We start from the raw sequence: 20902 nt of genomic DNA on the forward strand, positions 1-20902 counted from the left end.
GGTTGCATTACAGCCAGTCCCTATTTAACAAACACCAGTACAAGCCCAAAACATTACATGTTATCCTAACTGGTACAAAACTTAACTATATCTTACCATGAATTATAAGTACTTGTGCATATAACAGAGTATAAGATCTAGAATTCCTAAAAAGAACACCACAGAATCTTAGTCTAAGCCTGGGCAATTGCACATACAGGAATTACAAGGCTTCGAATAAAAGACAAGCAGGTAAGGGAGTTTTCTTGACCAAGAGGCAGGGGTGAAGTGCAATCAACTTCATTTGAGCTTGCATCCTGGAGCTTTATAGAAATTGCAAAGTCAGTTTAATTACTTAGTTTATTTCTTTATGCTTTTAGAAACAACTATGGCTGGATAGAACAACAAATAGCAGGAAGTGAGGGTAAACTGCTTGTAGTCCTTCACTCATCCACTAATGCATACAAAACAAGCATCACAAGTTATTCACTGGCCCATTTATGATGTCTGACATTGAACACCACCTCTAGGGTGATGCTCATCATCTTCATAGACTTCTCCATTATAGTGGTGTTTTCTTTTTTGAGATGGATCAAAGTCCACTAAATCCACTTGTTCCATTTCCTCAGTTTCTTCTATTTCCTGCCTTGTAGGTAGCAGCTTTTCAAGTATGGACAGCTTATCTGAGGAGAGGAAGCCACTCTCTGGGAAGTTCACCTGAAATCATCAAGAACTGGGGTTACTCAAGTCTGCCTGAATTGGCCTTTTTCCATCCCACTACAGGTCAAACATCTGCCAAAGTCAGCTGTATCATCACAGATGACTTAAACCCAGTGCTTAAAAAAATTTATCTACATCACTAGGCTATTTTTTAATGCCTTCAAGAAGTTAGCTTCTAACTCTGGCCACTTAACCAAGTCTTATCCAACACTTCTTCTGCCTCAGGCTGCCCCCGGAATCATCCTAGAAGCAAAGTACCTGATATATCAACATTAGAGATATGGTTGAATCTCCTCTAAACCCGTAGCAAACAGAGCCTGCTGCCACAGCTCCCAGCATTAGCATCTCTTCAGAGAAGTAGTCAGCTCATTTTCCAGCCTACTCCTTTGCTCCAGCACAAGGAAAGTTACTAATCCACCCTTCCTACAGGATGACAGAAACTGAAGAACATGCCAAGCAAGTGGAATTTCACCAGGTATCCAAAGAAATTCTTCTGGCACTTAATGTACTCTCAGCACAGAGCATTCCAGAAGTTTTCTCTTTGTTCTGAACTGTTGTTCTCTTTGTTCTGTTTGATGAATTACATGTTCTCACCATTGTCAAAAACAAATACCAAACCACGACATCTGATAACTGGTATCTCTTCTTGATTGAGGTAATGCTTAGAGGTTAAATTTTGGACTGATATTCCATGCTGAACTGTGCCATGGAAGTAAGCTGATCCACTTACCCTGAATTCTATGATCAGACGTCCTTTTTCATATGGTCTGCGATAAATTGGCATACCTTCATTCAAGATACACTTAATAGCCCCATGCTTGACAACCTGGCCTAAAAAAAGAAAAAAAAAAAAAAACACAACAAAAAAAAGACAACCAAATAAAGGAAGGGATCCATGCAGGCAACAGAAGCAGCTTTAATTTTAACTCCCTTCAATATTTACATAACCTTCTACATTGTAATTGAACAGCTACACCAGTATATAGTAGTCTAATAGGGACTTACTGCCTGATAACTTCTGAGTAGGAAAGCAGGTTGACGTCTACATTACATTCTTGTAACCTTGTTATGCTTCCTTTGGGAAGCATACTTACAAATTTATTAAGTGCTCCATCAGTTCCAAGGCTGAAAAAGTGGTTTTCAGAGACCCACGGCCTTCAATTCTCATGAGGTATCCTCAGGATACAAGTATGTCCGTGAGGTAAGGTCTGTTACTATATCACGCAAAGAGAAAGTTACTGCTGGCTGCTATCCAAAAACCCTTTTATGTTTAAAGATTTGTACTGCAAAGACTAGGAAAAAAAGCTTGATACCAGCACACATCCACTGCACATCAAGATGGGATGCTTCTGTTCCTTTAAACTTCCAGCTTGCATTCACTGTATGCTTGGAATTTTAGCAGAAAGCAAATCAACACTTACCAGGATGGGAGGTAATAATAATAGTTCTATTATCCAGCGTTGTGATAGGCTTTTGAAAGCCACATAGTGCTTCAACCAGTTGAATATCCATAGACATAAGAAGGTCTTCATCTCGTCTAAGGTAGAACCAATCAAAAACAGTCAGAAAGAGGGAGAAGCAGTGAAAGGATCACACTCAACTTCATGATTTAACTTGGCAAGGACAATAAAGCTGTAATTTTAATATAATTTTTAATTGATGCAGCACCTCAACCCAGCAATTACAGGAGTGATACCCACACTGAGAGCCATTACTGATCAAGTCTAGCTATCCAAAGCATAGAAGTGTTTATTGAAAATAAATACAGAAAGGCTCAATTGCATTCAGTTTCACTTCACCTCCCCCCCTTCCCAATTCCAGGAAGAAGTTCTCTCTCAGCCTCCTAAACATTGCAACTGGGACAATTAGTCCCTTCCTTTATGTAGATTAATACTTTAAGTGCATCAGCTAGCTCTACATTATTCTTTTACACTTGCTTTCTGAACATCTTGTACTAGGGAAGTTTGAACAGGTGATTGCCACTCTGGGTTATGGTGAAAGTACTTTCTAGAAAGCACCCAGAAGTATCTGGAAGAGATAATGTTATTGTTTTTAATTGCCTATTCTGACTTCAATATGGCATTGCTAGTGATGTCTGCATGCACTGCAGGTTCAAGGGCTACAAAATCCTCCAGCCTATTCAAAGAACTTAGTTATTTCACTCATCCTGTTTTAAAAGGTCTCTGGAAGGAGCCTTGCCCAAAAAGTTAATTTTAGACTCTGACAGGAGAGGGAACGTTCTACTCGTCCCAGAAGCAGCATGACCTCAGCATAACCCCACAAGACCACTAATATCAAGGGTTATCTAAGGACACTAGAACTGAAGGCAGTGGGCAGAAAGATGGACAAAAATAAGCCAGCAGAGTTGTGACTTCAAGCCCCAGGTAACCATGCAAACAGTTTGGCCCAGACTGTCCCTTTGGCATAGCCAATTCAGTATCTGGTTTCAGCAAAAAGTTAAGAAAAATCAGCTGAGTAAGCTTATCCAAAGTGAACAGAACGGATTCTTAACCTGTGAGCTCAGTGTTCTTTGGCATAGAGTTCTGGCACCAACTTCCAGAGCTCGGCACCATACAGGACAGTCAGGCAGACCAGCTGCAGGTTTCCCAAGAAGCTTTGACTCACCGTTCCTATTTACAAGTACAATGTCATTGGCTGGTGTTGACACAAACGCTTTTTCTAAATCTATTGATTCCCTTGTTACTGCTCTGAACAGAAGCAGTGAAAACACATTTCTGCAAGATGACCAGTGTTGCTTTTAATTGGACCAAAATGTACTGGACAGACTCATTCCACAAACAGTAACTTGAAACAAGGAGACTTGCAACACCAGGCAGTACTGTCCGGTAACGTGAAATACTTGAGGCATGGTCAATGCTCTTGAGTCACTTTTGATTTTGCAAGAAAGAACAGACAGGACTGATTACCCTGCCCAGGGCACTCAGGCAGGAAATGAAGTGTGGGAAACCACCTTTGGTCAGAAGGATGCATGCTATATTCAGTAAGTTTGTCATAAATAAGATCCCTGAGGAAAAGTGAACACACTTGAAGTTTCCTGTGCCTTGAAGTCAAGTGGGCAATGAACAGCTGCCTACACTAAATGGTAATTTTCTGAGGTAAATGATGAAATGCTATTCTAGAAAGAGCAAGGAAATAATCACAAATATTCACCTCTATTAAACAAAATCTCAACATTTTAAGATTTCTTAAAATTCAAGATTTGTAAACTCTTAATAACTGTAGCTGGTTTTGTTTGCCTTCCACCCACTCCCACTGCCAATGCTCACATAAGAATACCTTGTGCTGCCAGAACACAAGTGGCTGTGACTAGTTGCACCAGGATTCCTGCACACCTCAATGCTCCTTTGGCCACCCAAACAAACTCACAGGTGAGTTCCAGCCACATGATCCTATCTACTGATATTTCCAGTAGATAAAAGGTGAGTGGCAACCAAGGAATCGTGTGGACTAGCAACTTGGGAGTCAACATGAAGGACTTCCAGAGTTTTTTACCTTGTAAATACAGAGTGGTCTTTTTGATCCAAGACAATAATAATGTCCCCTGGCTCTAGTCCTGGCTCTTGGTCCCCTTCACCATGGAATGTTATTTTCTGACCATCCTTCATTCCTATTGCAGAAAAGAAAGAAAGAAACAAACATTTTTCATCTTTTTAAGTGAAAAGCAGCAGTAAAAAATATTTTTATAGGCACAAGCTGGTACCAGATCTCTGGATCTTTAAATTAGAACATCACAAACTCCCCTTGAAGCATTCATAATTTTTTTTAATCCACTCACATGTCCCACAGATTTTAGTTGTGCCAGCCTGAACTATGTCTCAAGATCATTAAGCTTAACTGCAGTGCAAAACAGCCATCTGCCAAGATAAAGTCCTTAAGGAAAACATTATCAAAACAGCTTTCATTATATGCACAAGCACTAAAAAGAAAACAAAAACACTGCATACAAAATACATTTTGAGAGCAAGTGACCAATCAGCTTCTTCAGTTTGAAAATATATGTGGCAGAGCTACTTATGAAACATGATCTAGTGCCTGCTGAGTGCAAGAAGCACTTTCCCTAGGACTGTAATCATCATGTAAGAAACCCACTTCACCCCCCCCAAAAGTCTCTCTACCATAAATTCTAGCTGCCTCACGCTAGCTCACAGTCTGTTTTTCTATAAGGAAGGGAAACAAAACTCTTCAGTGATTTCCCTGTTTAAAATGTCAGTAATATATCCCTACTAGCCCTCATATTTGTTACTGTAGGATTTTCTCTGTTAAAAACAAATCCAGGCATTGCATAAAGTGTGCTTACACATAGAACAGTTGCAGATGATAATCAGGCGCAAGTCTGTAGAAGTCATGTGTTTGTCAGCTTGCTCTGCCTTGCGCTACTCCAGAGACTTCTCCCACCAGCTGTTGAGCAGCCTCCTCAACAGAGATGCATTTCTCACTGAACGCTACTGTGCTCTCCCGTCACTGTGCGGGTTTGTGTATCAAGTTGCATTTTGCCAGGCAAAGAGTACCTGCACTGAGCAGCACTGTCAGGGTTGCGTAGCAAACAGAGTTCTAAGCATGAGAGGCTTAGCACTGTCTCTGCACCCTATTACTATAGCAGACCTGGTTCCCCTTCACACTGAAACACAGTAGAAGTGATCGGAGTCTGCAGGGTTTCCCTACAGGCAGGGAAAACTCATTAGGCAAGCTAAGCCTACAAGTGATGAGCTTTATTTTACTCAGTCCAGCTACCTGAGCAAGACTTGCACCTATGAGGTTGTTAAAAAAATAATTCACCGCTTACAATACCGCAGGTTTCAGAATTCATTCTTAGTTATGTGCACACGTATTAGATGCAAACAATCAGCCTTCCCTAAAACCAAGTCTCCTACTTTCAAAGGCAGCAACAGGCAATTTTACTGTATATGTATTCAGCAGTGTTACTCACCAAATCAACACCATGCATTTGCTAAAGCTTCTGTTTTAGTGCTGTAAAGTCAGTCAGTACATCCGAGTTCAACACTTCATCTTAGTAAGACACCTCACCTTTGTCAATGTGAACTTCTAGTATCTTCTTCTCTCTAACAATTTTTCTGCCAGTGCAGCTCTTACACCGGTCCTTGGGGCTGATACGCTCCCCATGCCCCTGACACTCCATACACACGGATTGGATTTGTTGCACCATTCCTGGCCCAATCTGGTGAATTCTGATCTGCATGCCTGTTCCTCTGCAATTAGGACAGCATTCTACTGCGCCTTTCTTACCACCACGACCTGACGAGAATGAAAATTGGAGATAGACGGTTATGCGCTGCCAGAAAAAGAACCCGAAAGCTTTAGAAGCAACTGGTGTTTAGTTTCAATTTCACAGTTACCTTCACATTTGTCACATATAACATTCTTCTGCAGTGCAAGTTTCCTCGTTGCACCATTGTACATATCTTCTAAACTTACTGACAACTGATGGACCACATTTTTGCCTGTAAAAGAAAACAGATATTCACTCAAGTCTGAAAGCTTGGTCTCCAAGTAGTAGTAAACTTCCCATGTCGCTATGCTCAAGTCATGACAAACCAAGTCTATGAGCTTTAACATCCTGTTTTAGTATAGCTTTATCTTGTTCTGCTGATATCAGTCAATAGCTAACAGCAATTCCTATCTGATGTCAAATTAAGTAATAATTCTAATGGCTTTGTCAGTAACGTTTCTGTCTTACAGTAAGTCAGAGACTCCTCTGTGAAAGCACAAATAATAACGGAAACAAAATATGTAGAACCTTAGACATTTAAGTTTTATAATGCAGGACTTCAGTTTTTACAAAGTGACTGAACGCATGTCCTACAAGGAAGTGGGAAACGCTGTCTAGAGCCAGCAGAGTACTTTCTTTTTCTCATCAGGGGACTTTCTGGAAACTGAATTGAGTAATTAAATTTTCACGCTCAGGAATTAATTAGAACTTAGCTACTGCAGGCTTAATTTTGTGAAGGATACCAGGTTCTGGCTTCCTAGGAACACTTTGATACAACACTGTAACATTTTGATACAAACCCCTTTTTCTTCCCTTTGTCACCAGGTCTACACTAAAAGTGATACGGTCAGCACTACTCTTAAACAGTTTAACACTAGAGTCTTTTCCAGCGTGATTGATCTGGAGTTTTAAGATCTGAGCAGCATTTTACTACAGCTTCAACTCAATTCCACTGAACAGCACAGGAAAACAAAAAGATTTTACAGACTGAAATTGATTTGGCTATCTTATTTAGATATTGTTACTTGCAATTAAAGACGACGTTCACATTTAGACACTACACTTATGGTGGCTTAGTTGAAAAAGCATTTTAAGACGTTACTGTTTCGTTTCCTATTCAGTCTACCAGCAGCTGGGCTTACGCTCAGCTAAAGGCTTTCCAAACACGAAATCTGGTTAGCTATTAACATGAGACAATGCACAAGAGACCAGACTACGGCCGTATGAACCAAATGCCCTCCCCTGCCCGTTTCAGGCGCTAAGGGCTTGGGACAAAGTTTCCTCCGATTGTGAGATCAAGCCTGTAACTTCATTTTAAGGCTATTCAAAGTCTTACACCTACGGCACTCTCCTCAGAGGCTCTGATGCCGCCTAGCACAGCGATCACGCCGTAAAGTCTGGGAGAGTGTCGGAAGATGGCACGTTACCTCGTCTCTCTCTCTGCATCCTCCCACCGCCGCCAAAGAACATATCGAATATGTCCATGGGTGACCCGAAACCACCACCAGAGCCACCCTCTTTGATGGCCTGCTCCCCTCCTTTGTCGTACAGGTCCCTCTTCTTTGGGTCCGACAGTACTTCGTAAGCTTGGGAAATCTGCTTAAACTGCGGGAGACATAGAGCGTGCCTCAGACGGCCGGGCCGTGGAACCCCAAGCGGCCCCCCGCCCCCGGCCACCCTCCCGCTCCCGCCAAGCCCTCCCCAGCCGCTCCCCTCGCCCTCCACGCCAGCCCTCCCCGGGGCAGCCGGCCCCGCAGCCCCGTCCCGTCCCGCCGCCGACCTTCTCGCCCTCATTGGGGTTCTTGTCAGGGTGGTACTTGAGCGCTAGTTTTCGGTAGGCCTTCTTCAGCTCCTCGGCGGAGGCGTTGGGCTTCACGCCCAGCACGTCGTAGTAGGTAGTCTCCTTCACCATGGCGGAGGGCGGCCCCTGAGCAGCGGGCGGTCCCGCACCCCGCGGCGGCTCCTCGCCCAGCGCCGATCCCGACTTTTCTGGAAAGTTCCGAGCCGGTCCCGCATCCGGGCGCTTTTGAGCCGGCACCGCTCCGCCCAGGAAGTCCCGCCCCGCCGCCCGCCGGGCTTTGGAGGACGGGCAGCCAATAGGGGCGGGAGGCGGAACGCGGCTGGCCAATCAGCGCCGCCCCTCCGCCGCCCCGCTCGCCCGCCCGCCGCCGCTCCCGGCGTGCACCGGCCGCGCAGGGCAGGGCGCATGCTCGGGGGGGTGGGGGTGGCTCCCGCCCTGCCCCGCGCGGCGGGCTGAGGCGCTTGGCGGGCGCCAGGGCGCTCAGTGGCGTCTCCGGCCGCGCCGTCGCCAGAGGGGAGCAGCAGCAGGCGCTGCCGCTGCTTCGCGTTACGGGTGTGTACCGGGCAGGCCCTACCCCCGGCACCTCCGGCGCCCAGCGCTGCTGGAGCGGGGCCGTTCCTTGCCCCGCTCCGCACCCCCCGCTCCTCCCCCCCCCCCCCACCCCGCCGCGGGTCTGGCACGGCCGGGGCCGGGGCACCGCGCAGGCGCTGAGCTCCGGCTCCCGCCGCGGAGCGCACGGGCTCAGGGCGCCTGCGCCGGGCCGCGCGCCGGGCCTGCCGGTCACGGAGCGGGGGGGCTACGTTGCACCAGCCGATTGGCTGGGTAGCTTGCGAGGGCGGGGCCCGACGTTGCCATGGGGACGGGGCCCGGCTCCCCTGCAGGCCTGCGGCGCGGCCGGCCGGTAACTGCCGTCGTGCGGCGGCCACGGGCAGGGGTCCGGCGGGGCTGGGGTGCTCCCGGCCGTCCCCGGGGGTCCCTCGCCTCTGCATCGGCCGTGTGGTGCTGGCGGTCGTTGCCGTGTGGCAGCCCCCCCTCCCCCCCCCCCGGGTGGTGGGGCGTGGAGGCGGCGCCCTGAGGCGGGGTGTGTAGTCAGCGGTGGAGGGGGCCCGTCCTGAGGAGCAGCAGGCCGACCGGGAGGCGCAGCTGGGTGGGCCTAACTACACGTCTCACGTTTTTGAGTCTGTGACAGTGCTGGTGTTGCACTGGGAACAGAGGGTTGCTTTCCACCGGGATAAGCTCACCACAGAGCTAGGAGAAGGAGTGCAGAAGACAAAAAACAATTTATAAGACAATTGAGAAGCAGCAGGCAGGGGTAGGGTGCGGGATCTTTGTTGTCCAGGGTCAAATTGCTGTAAACTTGAGGGCCTGGTTTTGTAGCATGGTCCATCTGCAGACTGTTGCTGGATGAAGCTATCCCCCTCTCTCAGTCTTCTGCCGCTTTCTTTGTTTTGGTGGGTAAGTTAATCTCTCCAATCAACTCTGATTCAGTGGGAAACAAATCACTTTTTTTGTGGGTAGGCTTTTCTGTCAGATGGCACTGTTCATCCAATTGATTTTTCCTATATATGATCGCTGGATGTGAGAGTGTGTGGTGATGTAGAAGAAGGAAAATAGGATTTCCCTTTCAACAGCAGCTTGCTCGTAGATTATGCTAGTGTTAATGCTGTGCTTTGACTTGAATTTCAGAAACATGAACCCAGTTAGCAGAAGTGAATCAGCTAACGAATGGGCTGGCAGCAGAATCTCCTGGACCCTGTTCCACAGGAAGGTGACCCACTGGGAAGCTGCATGTTAGTAACATGCTGTTTGTTTTGCTCTGTAGCACAGTGATGCGTGTGTGCTGGCTCGTGGGGAAGGAGAAATGCAGTCAGCGAATGAAACTGCCACACTTGGAAGCAGTGGTAATTGGGCGTGGCCCAGAGACTGGGATAACGGATAAGAAATGTTCACGGAAGCAAGGTAAGGCTTAGCTCAGATCCCTCTTTCTACATGCAGCAGCAGCCAAAGTAGTGAAGAGTGCGAGATATAAGTACAGCACTCATGCTTACCAGTAAACATCGTTCTTCTGCTTGATTAAATTACAGTGAAGCTACTGGACCAATGTTTTGGCCTAATTCACAAGCCTGCTTTGAGCAGGGTCTAAATGGGAAATCACAGTTTTTCCTTGAAATCTAAGCAGGCTTTCCTTAGGCTTGCTTCTGCAGTCACTGGCTTGTGGTCTTTCTTCTCAGCATGGTCCATAGTGTTGCCTGATTCTTGAAGTCATCACTTTTTTTTTTTATAAGCACCTATGGAGATCTCTGGGTCCTAAAAAATCAGAGGACACACCTAGTAACAGGAAGTTCATCTTTGTAAACTAAGGCATTGAACCTTAGCATGAGTCCCCAGGCCCGCCGTCATGTTCCACTGCCTACGCTCTTGCTTTTGCTTCATCTCCCTAGTCTTCCACCAACTGATTTTAAGTATGACTTGTTATTTTATAGATGCACTGGGAGAATATATAAAAATATCTGTGATCTATAAAATACCCCCCTTCACATCTTCCGTGCCTTATCTTTCTTCCCTCTGGACACAGTCCTGCTCCATGCCTTGTCACAGAGGGCTGGTGAGAATGGCAAGAACATGTGGAAGACTTCCACAGATTTCACCTTTATTCTGAAGTAATTTTGCTGATCCATGATGTGAAATATTCAGGTGTGACTCAGTGTATGAGCTGGTTCCATTTTACCTGTGGTCCTGGAAACAGAGGACGAGGCAGAAGTATTCTTTGCGTACATTCACAGAGATCAACTTCAGAAGGCAGCAGATCTTAAAATACAGGAGTGTTTTCTGCAAGGCGTGGTTCAGCAGAGTGCTGGCCTTTTTGTTTGCGCTGTTTTGTGACACTTTGTTCTTTCTTTCCAGTTCAGTTAAAAGCAGACTGTAACAAGGGATATGTCACAGTTAAGCAGGTATGTTTTTAAACGGGTGTACAATATTTCTGATACCTATAGGGATGGTTGTTGTACTTAAACTCCGCAAATGCTGCAAGTGATGATGCTGATCACTCTTGTCTGAAGGGCCTGAAGCTGTTTTATGACCAAGGAGAGCACAGTGAGTGGTCCTCAGAAGGGATCTGTCGTCTTCTTTTGTGTACCTGAATGGAAAGACTGCACTGTTCCTTCTGGATATGCTTCAGTCTCAGACAGCCAGACTTGCAGCACCAGGGATTCACTACTGTGAATCCTCAACCTGTTCTTCCAGGCGCTGTGTTTGGGAGATTTGGTGGAGTTCTTCCCCTAAGCTTGCTGATCTGCCTCCTGAGCCTTAAACTTCTAAAGCTGAGGCGGCTCTTCATTTAAGGTGAAATTGGTTCTTGTGTTAATGAGACTGGTCAGCTGTGGAAGGTTTTTGTTTTGACGGCTGATAGAGCCAAAGGTGTGGTCACCTCTGGGAAGGGATGGGATGTGAGACAGCACTCAAGGCATTCTCATGTGACTAACTGGATGGTTGTAGGCCTACTCTCATACTTAAGAGGATCAGTATCCCTGAGATAATATGAAGGGAAAATTCTCTGGCTTCAGGTGCTGGGGCATGGGTATGCACCCGCAGCATCAGCATGGGTGGACAACACATCGATGTGTTCTGCCTACTGAGGAGTAACAGCTTCCGTCAAAACGCCTCCAGAGCTCAGTAAGCACAGGGACCCCACCGGTATCTGGTGAATCTGGCAAAGCTCTCAGACAGCTGTTCACAGAAGTCAGCCTTAGCCACCATTTGAATACAGTGTTACTGGAATCTCAGGGACGGGAATACTTTCTGGTGGTGGTGCTAGCATGTTTCTGCTGCCTCCTCTAGAGTTGCTGCCTAGGTGATTTGTGTGTGGCACAGGGTTCCAGTGATCAGTTGTTTGATATCATGTTGGCCCAGGGGATGTGATCTGTAGTTGACGTGAGTGAAACTGCGGCAGTGCAGGCTGAGGAGATCCTGGCTGGAATCAGGTGGGTGCTTCATCGCAGTGAATACCAAGTGATGGATGCACAGTACCATTTTGTGAAGCAGGCAGGTATCACAGTGACAAAGCTAAAGAAACACTCTGTGACAGTTTATCAGTCACAGGGAAGAGCTGGTTTCCTAGAGCTTGTTTTATGCATAAACGTTAACCAAAAGCATTTTGCTGAAGTTGGAGACTCCTAATTTCCCTAGGGTCACCCTCATGATCAGGCAAAATCTATCAAGCAGTCACTGTAGGTTGCCCATGACACTTTGTGTTACCAGTTATGCCTGAGACAGAGGAAAATGTATTGCTTTTCAGTTATCAGCTACTTCAGGTAACTTCTCAGCCCTTAAAACAGTTTTGAGGGGAAAATTATTTTAGAGTTGCATAGAGCTGTAAATTGATGCAATGGGAGAGGCAGGTAAAAATTTGACCTTGCTGTCCTCATTTTCTGCTAGAACAGAATAAATAAGAGAGTTGGTTTTCTGAAAGTGTAAGATGCAAAATGAAAATAAAAGCATTAAAATACAGATAGGCTGGTATATACTTTGCACAAGCTGAGATGGACAGAGAGATTTAGCCTCTTGAAGGAACAGGCAAGCGTTGTCACTGTGTTTGAACACGGTCTTCTGTGAGCTGGAGAAGGGTTATCACATTTGGCTTGGGAAAGGAAAAAATGGAGCAAGGAGCTGATCCCTTTGTAGTAGACTCTTCTGGAGGCTCAGAGGGACTTTTTAACTGATTTTTTTTTTTTTTTTTTTTTTTTTTTGCCTGTGTAGGAGTGTGTTGCAAGCACAGTGGACTGTGGTTGGTGAGCCAGCAGTTGTGAGCCTGAACTCCTTTGTCTCTTGAAATGAGCCACAAGAGTGTGCTTGTGTATTTGAAGGCAAATGTGTTGATGGGACAGCATTTGGTAGAAACAGAAGACAAAATGTATTAAAAAGGAGAAGAAAGAGAAAGTAAAATAATTTGAAAACAGAAAACTTCCTGGAGATGATTGGACTGAAATAATTTGTTAAAACTACTGTTACTCTTCAGAAATAATTGTTACTAAGGCTGTTATTATTTTAACAGTTGTTTAATAGGTTGTTAATTTTTGTGAGCGAAGTGCAGCATAGGTCTTGCTGTAACTCTGCAGCCAGCTGCTACAGAACTGTGGGGTCCCTGTGACACCATGCCCCTGCGGGTTGTGTGCTGGCAGCTGTGATTGCCAGGCTGGGCTGTAGAGAGGTGTCTCCAGCGTTAGACTTCCCTGATCCTCTAGAGTGGGTCGCTGTGAGGAGGTGGTGCAGTGAATACAAAATGCATTTGCTTTCCAGGATAGTGATATTCCAGGACAATGGAGCGGTAGTTGGAGATTCCAGTTACACCATTTGCTATTTTTTTCCTCTTTCTCCCTACCAAAGATAGGAGTCAACCCAACGAGTGTTGATCTCGTGAATATTGGCAAGGATGAAGAGGTGAAAATGAAGCCAGGCCAGGTTCTGCATGTTGTGAATAAACTTTACCCCTACACAGTGCAATTTGCTGAAGAGTCAGGGGAAACTGTTAGAAAAGCAGAAGAGAAAAGACAAACCAACAAGACACCATGGGAGGCCTCCTGCGAGAATGATGATGTAGAGCTTGTGCCCAGAAAAACAATGAAGATGGAGGTGGTGGGTACACAAGGCAGTTCTGCAAATCCCAAGCTAAGCAATACTGGTGTCTCTCCACAGGAAGGAACTTCGAGCAAAAAGGCAAGTCTATTGGTATTACTGCTTGTGCTGTTTCTCCTGGGGTTGTCTCCTCCATCAGGGCTTTGGTCTTTTACTTTTGTGGGTACTACTGATGGGGAGGCGTCTCAGGTGAACACAGATCCTCAACAGTATTCAGAGCATGTGAGCTGACATGCGCTGAGGCAAAGACTGCTCCTGACATCACCCAGGTCCTGAGAAGGTTACTTGGGACCCAGTCTAACCTGAGCTGGGGGGTGAGTGTGCATGAAGGGGCTTGCTTGTAGTGAGCGAGGATTTAATCTCTGGTTCCTGCTGCAGTTTCTGCTAGAAGGACAGTCCACATGAGCTCAGTTTAGCTGGAGTCACACGAGGATACTGTGCTGGCTCTTGAGGTGAAATCATCTGTGTTACGAATAGAGCAGTGGTCATCTAAAAGCTTACGCACAGCGAATGGAACAACTTGACCCTCTTTTTTTTTTTCTTTTAATTGCCTTTTTTCCACCACCCCCCCCCCGGCTTTGATCCTTCCTTATGGGAGAACCATGCTTACATTAATGAGTGTTACCAGCCAAAGTCTTTTGAAAGGGAGTTTTTAGCCCTGCTGATGGGGACAAAATAAAAGACTGCTTAGTACATCTTGAACTACAACGTGGAGTTGCTGGAGGAGAAGGCACAGAAATTAAACCCCTCAGGACAAAATGTCAGTCCCAGGTTGTGGTGGGTTGACCGCTTATTTAATTTGTGAACTCAGGCCAGTTATATTAGGGCCAGATTTGTGGTGGTGTGAGCAGGGAGACAATTCGATTCACGCTATTCCTCTGCCAGCACTATAATAATGTTTGAACATCTTCCTCTATAAATATGATGATCATCATCATTGATAATGCCTGTGAAGTGATCTGAACAGATAAAACATTATCTATGTTGAAAAAAGTGCGCTCTATTAGGTGTTCAGTAACCAAATTCAGAGGTATCTGCTGGTGTTGGCTTGATCTTTCTGTGCCTTTTTTTCTGTACAAGCCACTCCTTGCACAGTATCAAAAAATAAATATATCCAAGAGTAGGGCCACACACTGCAACCACTGCTTTGTTCTGTGCAGAGCAGCATGAGATAGGACAGTTAATGGACTTTCTTGTGCTTCCTTTGGCCCTTGTGATCCATGAAACACAGGGTCTTTTAGGAAAATAATGTCACCAGTAGTAATCAAGAACTGTGCCATAATATATGTATGCAAATTATTAAATTCAAACAGATCTAGAACTCCCTGTTGTTAAATTTCCAACATTTGAAAGACTTAACTTTGAATCTTAACAGTATTTTGTTAAAAGTTTTCAAAAGTAGCTTCGTGGGGGCAGTTGGAGCAGGTGTGTTGGCATTTATAGAAATGAAACAATTCAGCTGTCATTCAGTTGTTATTTTACTGTTGTATACTAATGAAAGAACTGAATGCTTTAAAACACATAATTGGATTCTTAATTCTCTTATAAATTGTTTTTTTTCCTTCTGTGCTTTAGGAACATTTAGGACACTGGAGTCAGGGTCTAAAGAGCTCCATGCAAGATCCAAAAATGCAGGTGAGAGCTGTACGCTTATACTTTACGGTAGTTCCTGTCTAACACAGTTAAATGAGCTTGCTTGCTTCCTTCTGCAGTTTACTTTAATGATCTGATTAACCAGTGGAGTACCTTTAACCAATGGAATTCATTATCTTATGCATAAAGGCTGGATTGTACTTGCATCTCTCCCTGTAGCAGTATTAATTTGGGAATCTCTAGTATACTGATTCTGCAGAATGTCATTATCTTAATTATCTTCAAGCTCTCTACACTGTCATATTTGGCCAACAGATTTCAAAAAGGTTGTTGGGAGAGCAGGCGAGCAGTGCAGTTGCTTTGCTTCCTCAGGGAAACCAGCTGAAATGGCGGTGTCGTTTGAAGCCGAGCAAGTAGTGGAGGTTCCTGTTTTGAGGCAGCCAGCACTGCCCTGTTCCCAAGCATGGTGCGGTTTCCTGGTTTCCAGCAAACTCTGAACCGCCACACCTCTGTGCCTGCTGACCGGATGCACCCTGCCTCCTCCTCCTCCCGCTTCCTTTGTGCCAACAGGAATTTCCTGGGTGGTTTCTTCTGACCTTCTCCAGATGCACCTCCCTCCCTCTGCTTCCCTGTGGCTGCATAATGGTTTTCCTTGAGCTCTTTTTTTGTCGTCTGCCGCCTGCTTTTGGGGAGGTGGGACTCAAGACACAGAAATCTGACAAATGTCTCTTGTGGCTGTCGTGTATACACACTTCCTCATTACTGTATTCTGAGAGAGCCCCGAGAGAATCTTCCCTATCCATGTACAGAACCTACTTTCATTTTATTTTTAAGTTATGGCAAATATATAGACAACTCCTTCTCAAAACCAAGCTTTTTAGCTCAACTTCAAAATAGGGAGAATGCTCTCCATCATTATTCCACTGTCTGGCAGAGGAAGGCCTGAAGCTTGGGTCCATTTAGCTTGGGTTTTGGCTGGTTGACTGCTGCGTGGCCATCTTAACATTAGAGATATATTTTTCCCTTTGTACTTCTCAGCCAGAGTCTGTGTTCAGGAGGATGGATAGCACAGACACCTGTGATACTTCGTTCTTGAAATCACTGAATAATTTCAGTTGGAAAAGACCTTTGAAGGTCACCCAGTCTGATCACTGGCACTCGGTGGGATTGCCCCAGCCTTTGTCCATTTGAGATGATCTCCAAGGGCGAAGATCCCACAGCCTCACTGGGCCCCGTCGGGTGATGATCACCCTCAGGCTGAAAATAATTTCCTTCATAACTAGTAAGAATGTCCCTATTTCGCGATTGATTTTTTTTTTTTTTTTTGTATTTCAAGTCTAAAGTGTTGAACTGCATAGAGTTGTAGGAGAACTGGATGCCCATTCTCCTGGAAATGCCAGCAGTTTCAAATGAGTCTTTCTATGGGGAATGATAAAGCTGCTGAAATACTTGCTTACTTTTTAATCATGAAGCTTAATCTTCGTTCCTTAAGTGGAATTTCATATACCACTTACCAATGCTATATGAAAGACAGTGCTTTCTTGACCCAAAAGATAAGCTGGTTTTAAAGCTGTTCTTTGAATGTTAGAACACAAATAACTGTTTGTGACTTAGTGTTAGCTTTATTAGTTGTGGTTCTGAACTAAATACACAGCCAATAGAACTCGTGCCTTTGCTTTTTAATCAAATATTAAATAAATGGCAATATTTCTTTCTTCTGAAAACACGTGATCGTGATCCCCTTCCCACTGGCTGCATATGCAGACGCTAATGTGTGTATATAAAAATATGACAGCATCAACCAGTCTTGCTGCTGAAAGAATCAGTCCTGTGATTTGTGTGCTGATAAAATTTTAATTTTCCTTCCTGTAGAGCAAGACTGATCAGCTTTGTATATAAACATATGAGAATAATTAGCAAAGATGACAAAGACATCATCCATCTCTCACCAAGAGACGCGCCGCTAAGAGATCAGAGACACAGCACACAGTTTCTGCTTCAGAACCCAACCAGATTTTTATTGCCAGGGGCAGGTGTCCCCCCTCTTCTCCACATGCTTTGCTACTGTTTCTCTTCATCAGCTGCATCAAATTGTTGTGGAAGGCAAAACAAAATGAAAATGGGGAGGAAGGGGCAGGGTAGACAGGAATCTGTTCTCCTTTTTGTGAGCAGTCTTACAAAGTAGCACAGTGGGTAGTGTGAACTGAGGTCGCTCGGACTTGAATGTTTTTGTCTTTGTAACGCTGGTGGAGGTCTGCAGCGCTGAGCATACTATTTCTAGCACCTCTGAGACTTGGGTTTCGCTCCAGAAATCTGCCAAGTGTGAGGAAGCCCCGTGCATTCCTGCGTCCTCAATATTGAGCACAGTGCCGTGATTTTTGTTTCAGTGACCGCAAAGCTTGAACGTAGCCTGGTGGAAGCAGAGTTTCCCAAACCTCACTGGTATCTGAGTCCAGGTGACTTTCAGGAGAGTTCATATCCACCTGTAGCAATGGTTAACTTATTGCTATGTAAGAATAGAAAGCTTTTTCCTTAAAGTATATAAAGAGGGATGCTGGAACATCTCTCTGTAGCTGCCTGGCACGTGGTATGGAAGAGGGAGCATATCCTGGACCAGCTTAGTTCCAGCAGAAGTCCTCCTTGAAGTGGAATGCTGTGCTGCTTGACATTTCTCCCCATCTAGTAATCTTTCCTGGCTTTTTTCCTGGCAGTCCCATTAGCACTGGCAACACGTACGTGTGCTTAGGGACTTCTGCAACCACAATGGGACGCGCAGATGGGTAACATCTCAATCCACTAAATATAGTGCTTATAGGAATAAGATATTTGACCTCCATTGCGTGAATAATCTAGTTATTTGTTTTGCAAGGTTTACAAAGATGAAAAGACTGTAGTCATCAAGGACAAATATCCCAAAGCACGTTACCACTGGCTTATCTTACCGTGGGACCCCATTTCAAGCCTGAAGGCAGTCACCAGGGACCATCTTGAGCTCCTGGAACATATGCATGCAGTTGGGCAAAAAGTGATTGAACAGTGCCCTGCCAGAGAGAGTCTGGAGTTCAGACTGGGTTACCACGCTATCCCCAGCATGAGGTGAGTCCTAGAAGAGTCATCAGGTGGAGACCCTGTTCTTCCGGTTATACAGATTTGGGGCTAAATCCGTAACGTGATCTGGCATTGCTGAAGAACAACGTACCCTCCTAAACACTACAGACAGTTTGGTGTCCAAGTCCTTTGGGTGCAGCTCTGCACGTGCTGCTGTGTACATGCCAATGGGCTGCGCAGGCGTCGTGGGCCGGGTGGGAAATGCCTGTGGGCTCCCCTAGCAGAGGTCTGCAGCTGGGCTACGGTACGCCTGTGGTCCCGTCCCAGCGAAAGAGGCGGCACTGCCAGCGGCCAAGTGCTAGGGCATCCCCCCTCCCAGCGCACCGATCCGGGATCAGAGGTGACTCTTAGGCCTGTCAAGTCCTGCCTGCTACTGAGCAAGGATTCAAATCTTGTGTGTAAATAAATCCAGATGTTACAGCGTCCAAATGCCTGCAGGTATTGCAGTCAGTGTTCCTAAGTTGTCCTCCAGTTCTTGGACGAAATCTTGAGTCACTGATCAAGTCCCATTCAGGTGCTTTACAAAGCTTAAACCTTTGGTTTATTAAAGCCACTGTTTCTGCCTTTTTGGAAACAAGCAGGAATGTAGACTGCAGCTAGGGGCCAGTGGAATACGCAGACCAGTGACCTTGACCGTTTAACTGAAATGCTTGGCATGAGACAGCGCTTCCAGAACAGACTGGGTTTCCTCTGTCGCAGGGCTATGGGTCGAACATGATAACTGAGCCGTAAGGCCAGCAGTCTGACTCTGCTGAATCACGTTTGCAACTGATACTACTGCAAAAGAACTTCAAGCATTAACATTATTCTTCTCTCTTATCTACATAATATATTTGTTTCAGTCAGCTACATTTGCATGTAATTAGCCAGGATTTTGATTCTCCGGCCCTGAAAACCAAAAAGCACTGGAACTCTTTTACTACAGACTACTTCTTAAACTCTCAAGGTAATGATTAGAAAAGGTATTTCATAACACGTAATCCTGCTTTTGTGTTCTGGCTTTGGGCTTTTTTCCCAAACAAATGTGTAAGCCATAAATTCTATTGTCATAAATTAAAGGTTTTATGTAACTTCAGATATTGGGGAATAGCACTAAGTAAAAGTCAACCGAATTTTGTGACTGGTTTAAATTAGAATGCAGCGATGACGTGCTGTGCATGCAAAGCAGTGCGCAGAGATTCTGCAGTGTCACGTGTTTCGTGACGCTACATGGTCCCAATACTTCCTGTCTCTTATTTTATTTATTTCAGATGTGATAGAGATGGTGAGAAGCAAGGGAAAGGTGATGGTGAACGATCATGCCTCTGAACTTCTCAAATTGCCCCTCAGATGCCATTGTTGCAAACAACAGCTGTCCACTATCCCACAGTTAAAGGAACATCTCAGGAAACATTGGCCAAAATGACTTTGCAAAAAATCATCTTACGACCTGTCTTCAGACTTCAGGCTACCACGAAGACCTTGAAATGTCAGTGGGCATGTATGTTTTTTGTTAACTGGAATGGCAAATGTAACGTGGGGAAAAGTAGCCTGGAAACAGCAGCATGCCAACTTCGTAATAGCTTAGACAAAAAACCAAAACAAACAAAAAAACCCCAACATAAAATAAAGTGACTTCTGAAATTGAAGGTGTGTTTGCAGCTTTGTTGTGGTACTGCCACGCTAATCTGTATGTGAACCAAAGTCTGGAAGACGTGTTGTGTTGGGATGAAAGGATTTATTTTAATTCAGAAGCTGAGGCGTTAAGCCCAGATCTAGGTTTCTACTGAGAAAGTAAAGAAACAGTGATTTAGAGGTCTTTCTCTTGATGTCTTCTGCCTATCACTGAAGTTTCTCTTAAATGATAACGTTGCAGAGGCTGGTGTGGCTGACGGCAAAACTGTCCAAGGAATGTACTAGGAGGGCATGGGGAGGAGCGTCGGCTGCAGCGTCCCCACTTCGCTGTGCCACAGCATGGCTCGGCGATTTCCGTCCTGCTGAACTCGGTCCTTAGCTGTGGAGCAGGCATCACCCCTCACCAGGGTAGTCACTGCTCAGGATCTGAGAGGGGCAGCCTATCTCTTTCATGTGCAAGGGTGTATTTAATCATTTATATATGAAAATACCTGTAGAATATGCAACGACCAATTCTACTGCTCCTCAGAGTAATAAACTGTCAAGGTTTGCCGTTGTTTGACTGTATACGTTGAGGTTGGTACAGAAATTGTGTGGTTTAATGCTGCCCTGTTTCTCCACGTTGGGATTTTGGTGAGCCTCTATCATTTGATTGTTGTCAGGATGTGAACTCCCAGATAGGTAGCAGAGCAGTAGTAATAAAAATCTGTTTCTGGGTCCAGAACTGGTTTGCAGGGTTCAATTTCATTCTAAGCCCAGCTTTGACTTGTTAAGTAAGATGCCCTCTGGGTGAAATGGCTTTCAGTAAAACAGCAAACAGAGCTTTTGTTACACAAGGAAAACGCTGTTTGTCACTCTTGATCACATACTCTGTGGGGAGAGGGTGCCCTCTTCCGTGCCCCCGTGCAGCAGCGTGTTATTGCACGCTCTGATGGGGCAAATCCTTCGGCTGGGGCTGCACGGCTAGAAGGCGCGTCCCCTGGGTGGTGGATAGGGGATCCCTCTCTGGAGAGTGCACCGGATAAAATTGAAGAAGGTGCCACGAACCAACGCAGCCTAAGGGAAGGCCACCCTGACAGAAAAACCACCGGCCCTCCAAGTCATGGGGGTTGGGCAGGAGGCCAACTACCTCCTCCCGGAAAAAAAAAAAAAAGTTGCAGAAACGACGAGCATCAACTTGAGATGGAGATGGAGAAAATCGGTAACGA

The 20902-nt window shown here is 45.4% G+C and overlaps 2 protein-coding genes across 8 annotated transcripts; one reads left to right on the top strand and one right to left on the bottom strand.

Moving 5' to 3' along the window:
- Positions 1-477: 477 nt before the first annotated feature.
- On the bottom strand, positions 478-8019 carry DNAJA1 (DnaJ heat shock protein family (Hsp40) member A1; the record flags this gene model as incomplete). The annotated part of the gene is made up of 8 exons (XM_082336281.1): positions 7728-8019; positions 7375-7552; positions 6075-6179; positions 5746-5973; positions 4213-4327; positions 2121-2236; positions 1430-1530; positions 478-696 (listed from the first exon to the last, which is right to left on the bottom strand). Exons 1-8 carry the CDS (start codon positions 7857-7859, stop codon positions 478-480), a joined length of 1194 nt encoding a protein of 397 aa, XP_082192407.1. The 5' UTR covers positions 7860-8019.
- A 156-nt stretch (positions 8020-8175) lies between these two features.
- Positions 8176-20710, top strand: APTX (aprataxin). 7 transcript variants are annotated; one of them, XM_082336284.1, is made up of 8 exons: positions 8176-8300; positions 9571-9707; positions 10653-10699; positions 13131-13460; positions 14955-15014; positions 17842-18068; positions 18923-19026; positions 19331-20704. In XM_082336284.1, exons 2-8 carry the CDS (start codon positions 9578-9580, stop codon positions 19483-19485), a joined length of 1053 nt encoding a protein of 350 aa, XP_082192410.1. In that variant the 5' UTR covers positions 8176-8300; positions 9571-9577; the 3' UTR covers positions 19486-20704. The 7 variants fall into 7 exon arrangements, with proteins under 7 accessions (XP_082192410.1, XP_082192411.1, XP_082192408.1 ...); XM_082336285.1 differs by lacking the exon at positions 8176-8300 and adding an exon at positions 8523-8895 and having other exon boundaries at positions 19331-20705; XM_082336282.1 differs by lacking the exon at positions 8176-8300 and adding an exon at positions 8524-9199.
- Positions 20711-20902: the final 192 nt, after the last annotated feature.

The sequence above is a fragment of the Platalea leucorodia genome (genome assembly GCF_965183815.1).
Source record: "Platalea leucorodia genome assembly, chromosome: Z".
NCBI classification, from domain to species: Eukaryota; Metazoa; Chordata; class Aves; order Pelecaniformes; family Threskiornithidae; genus Platalea; species Platalea leucorodia.

What these genes read in the sequence shown, in the direction of transcription:
- APTX (XM_082336282.1), top strand. Translation starts at nt 9,153, where the DNA reads ATGAAGCTATCCCCCTCTCTCAGTCTTCTGCCGCTTTCTTTGTTTTG. An exon ending in GATATGTCACAGTTAAGCAG is followed by an intron (nt 10,700 to 13,130) that starts GTATGTTTTTAA and finishes TCCCTACCAAAG; the next exon opens with ATAGGAGTCAACCCAACGAG. An exon ending in CTACTTCTTAAACTCTCAAG is followed by an intron (nt 19,027 to 19,330) that starts GTAATGATTAGA and finishes TATTTATTTCAG; the next exon opens with ATGTGATAGAGATGGTGAGA.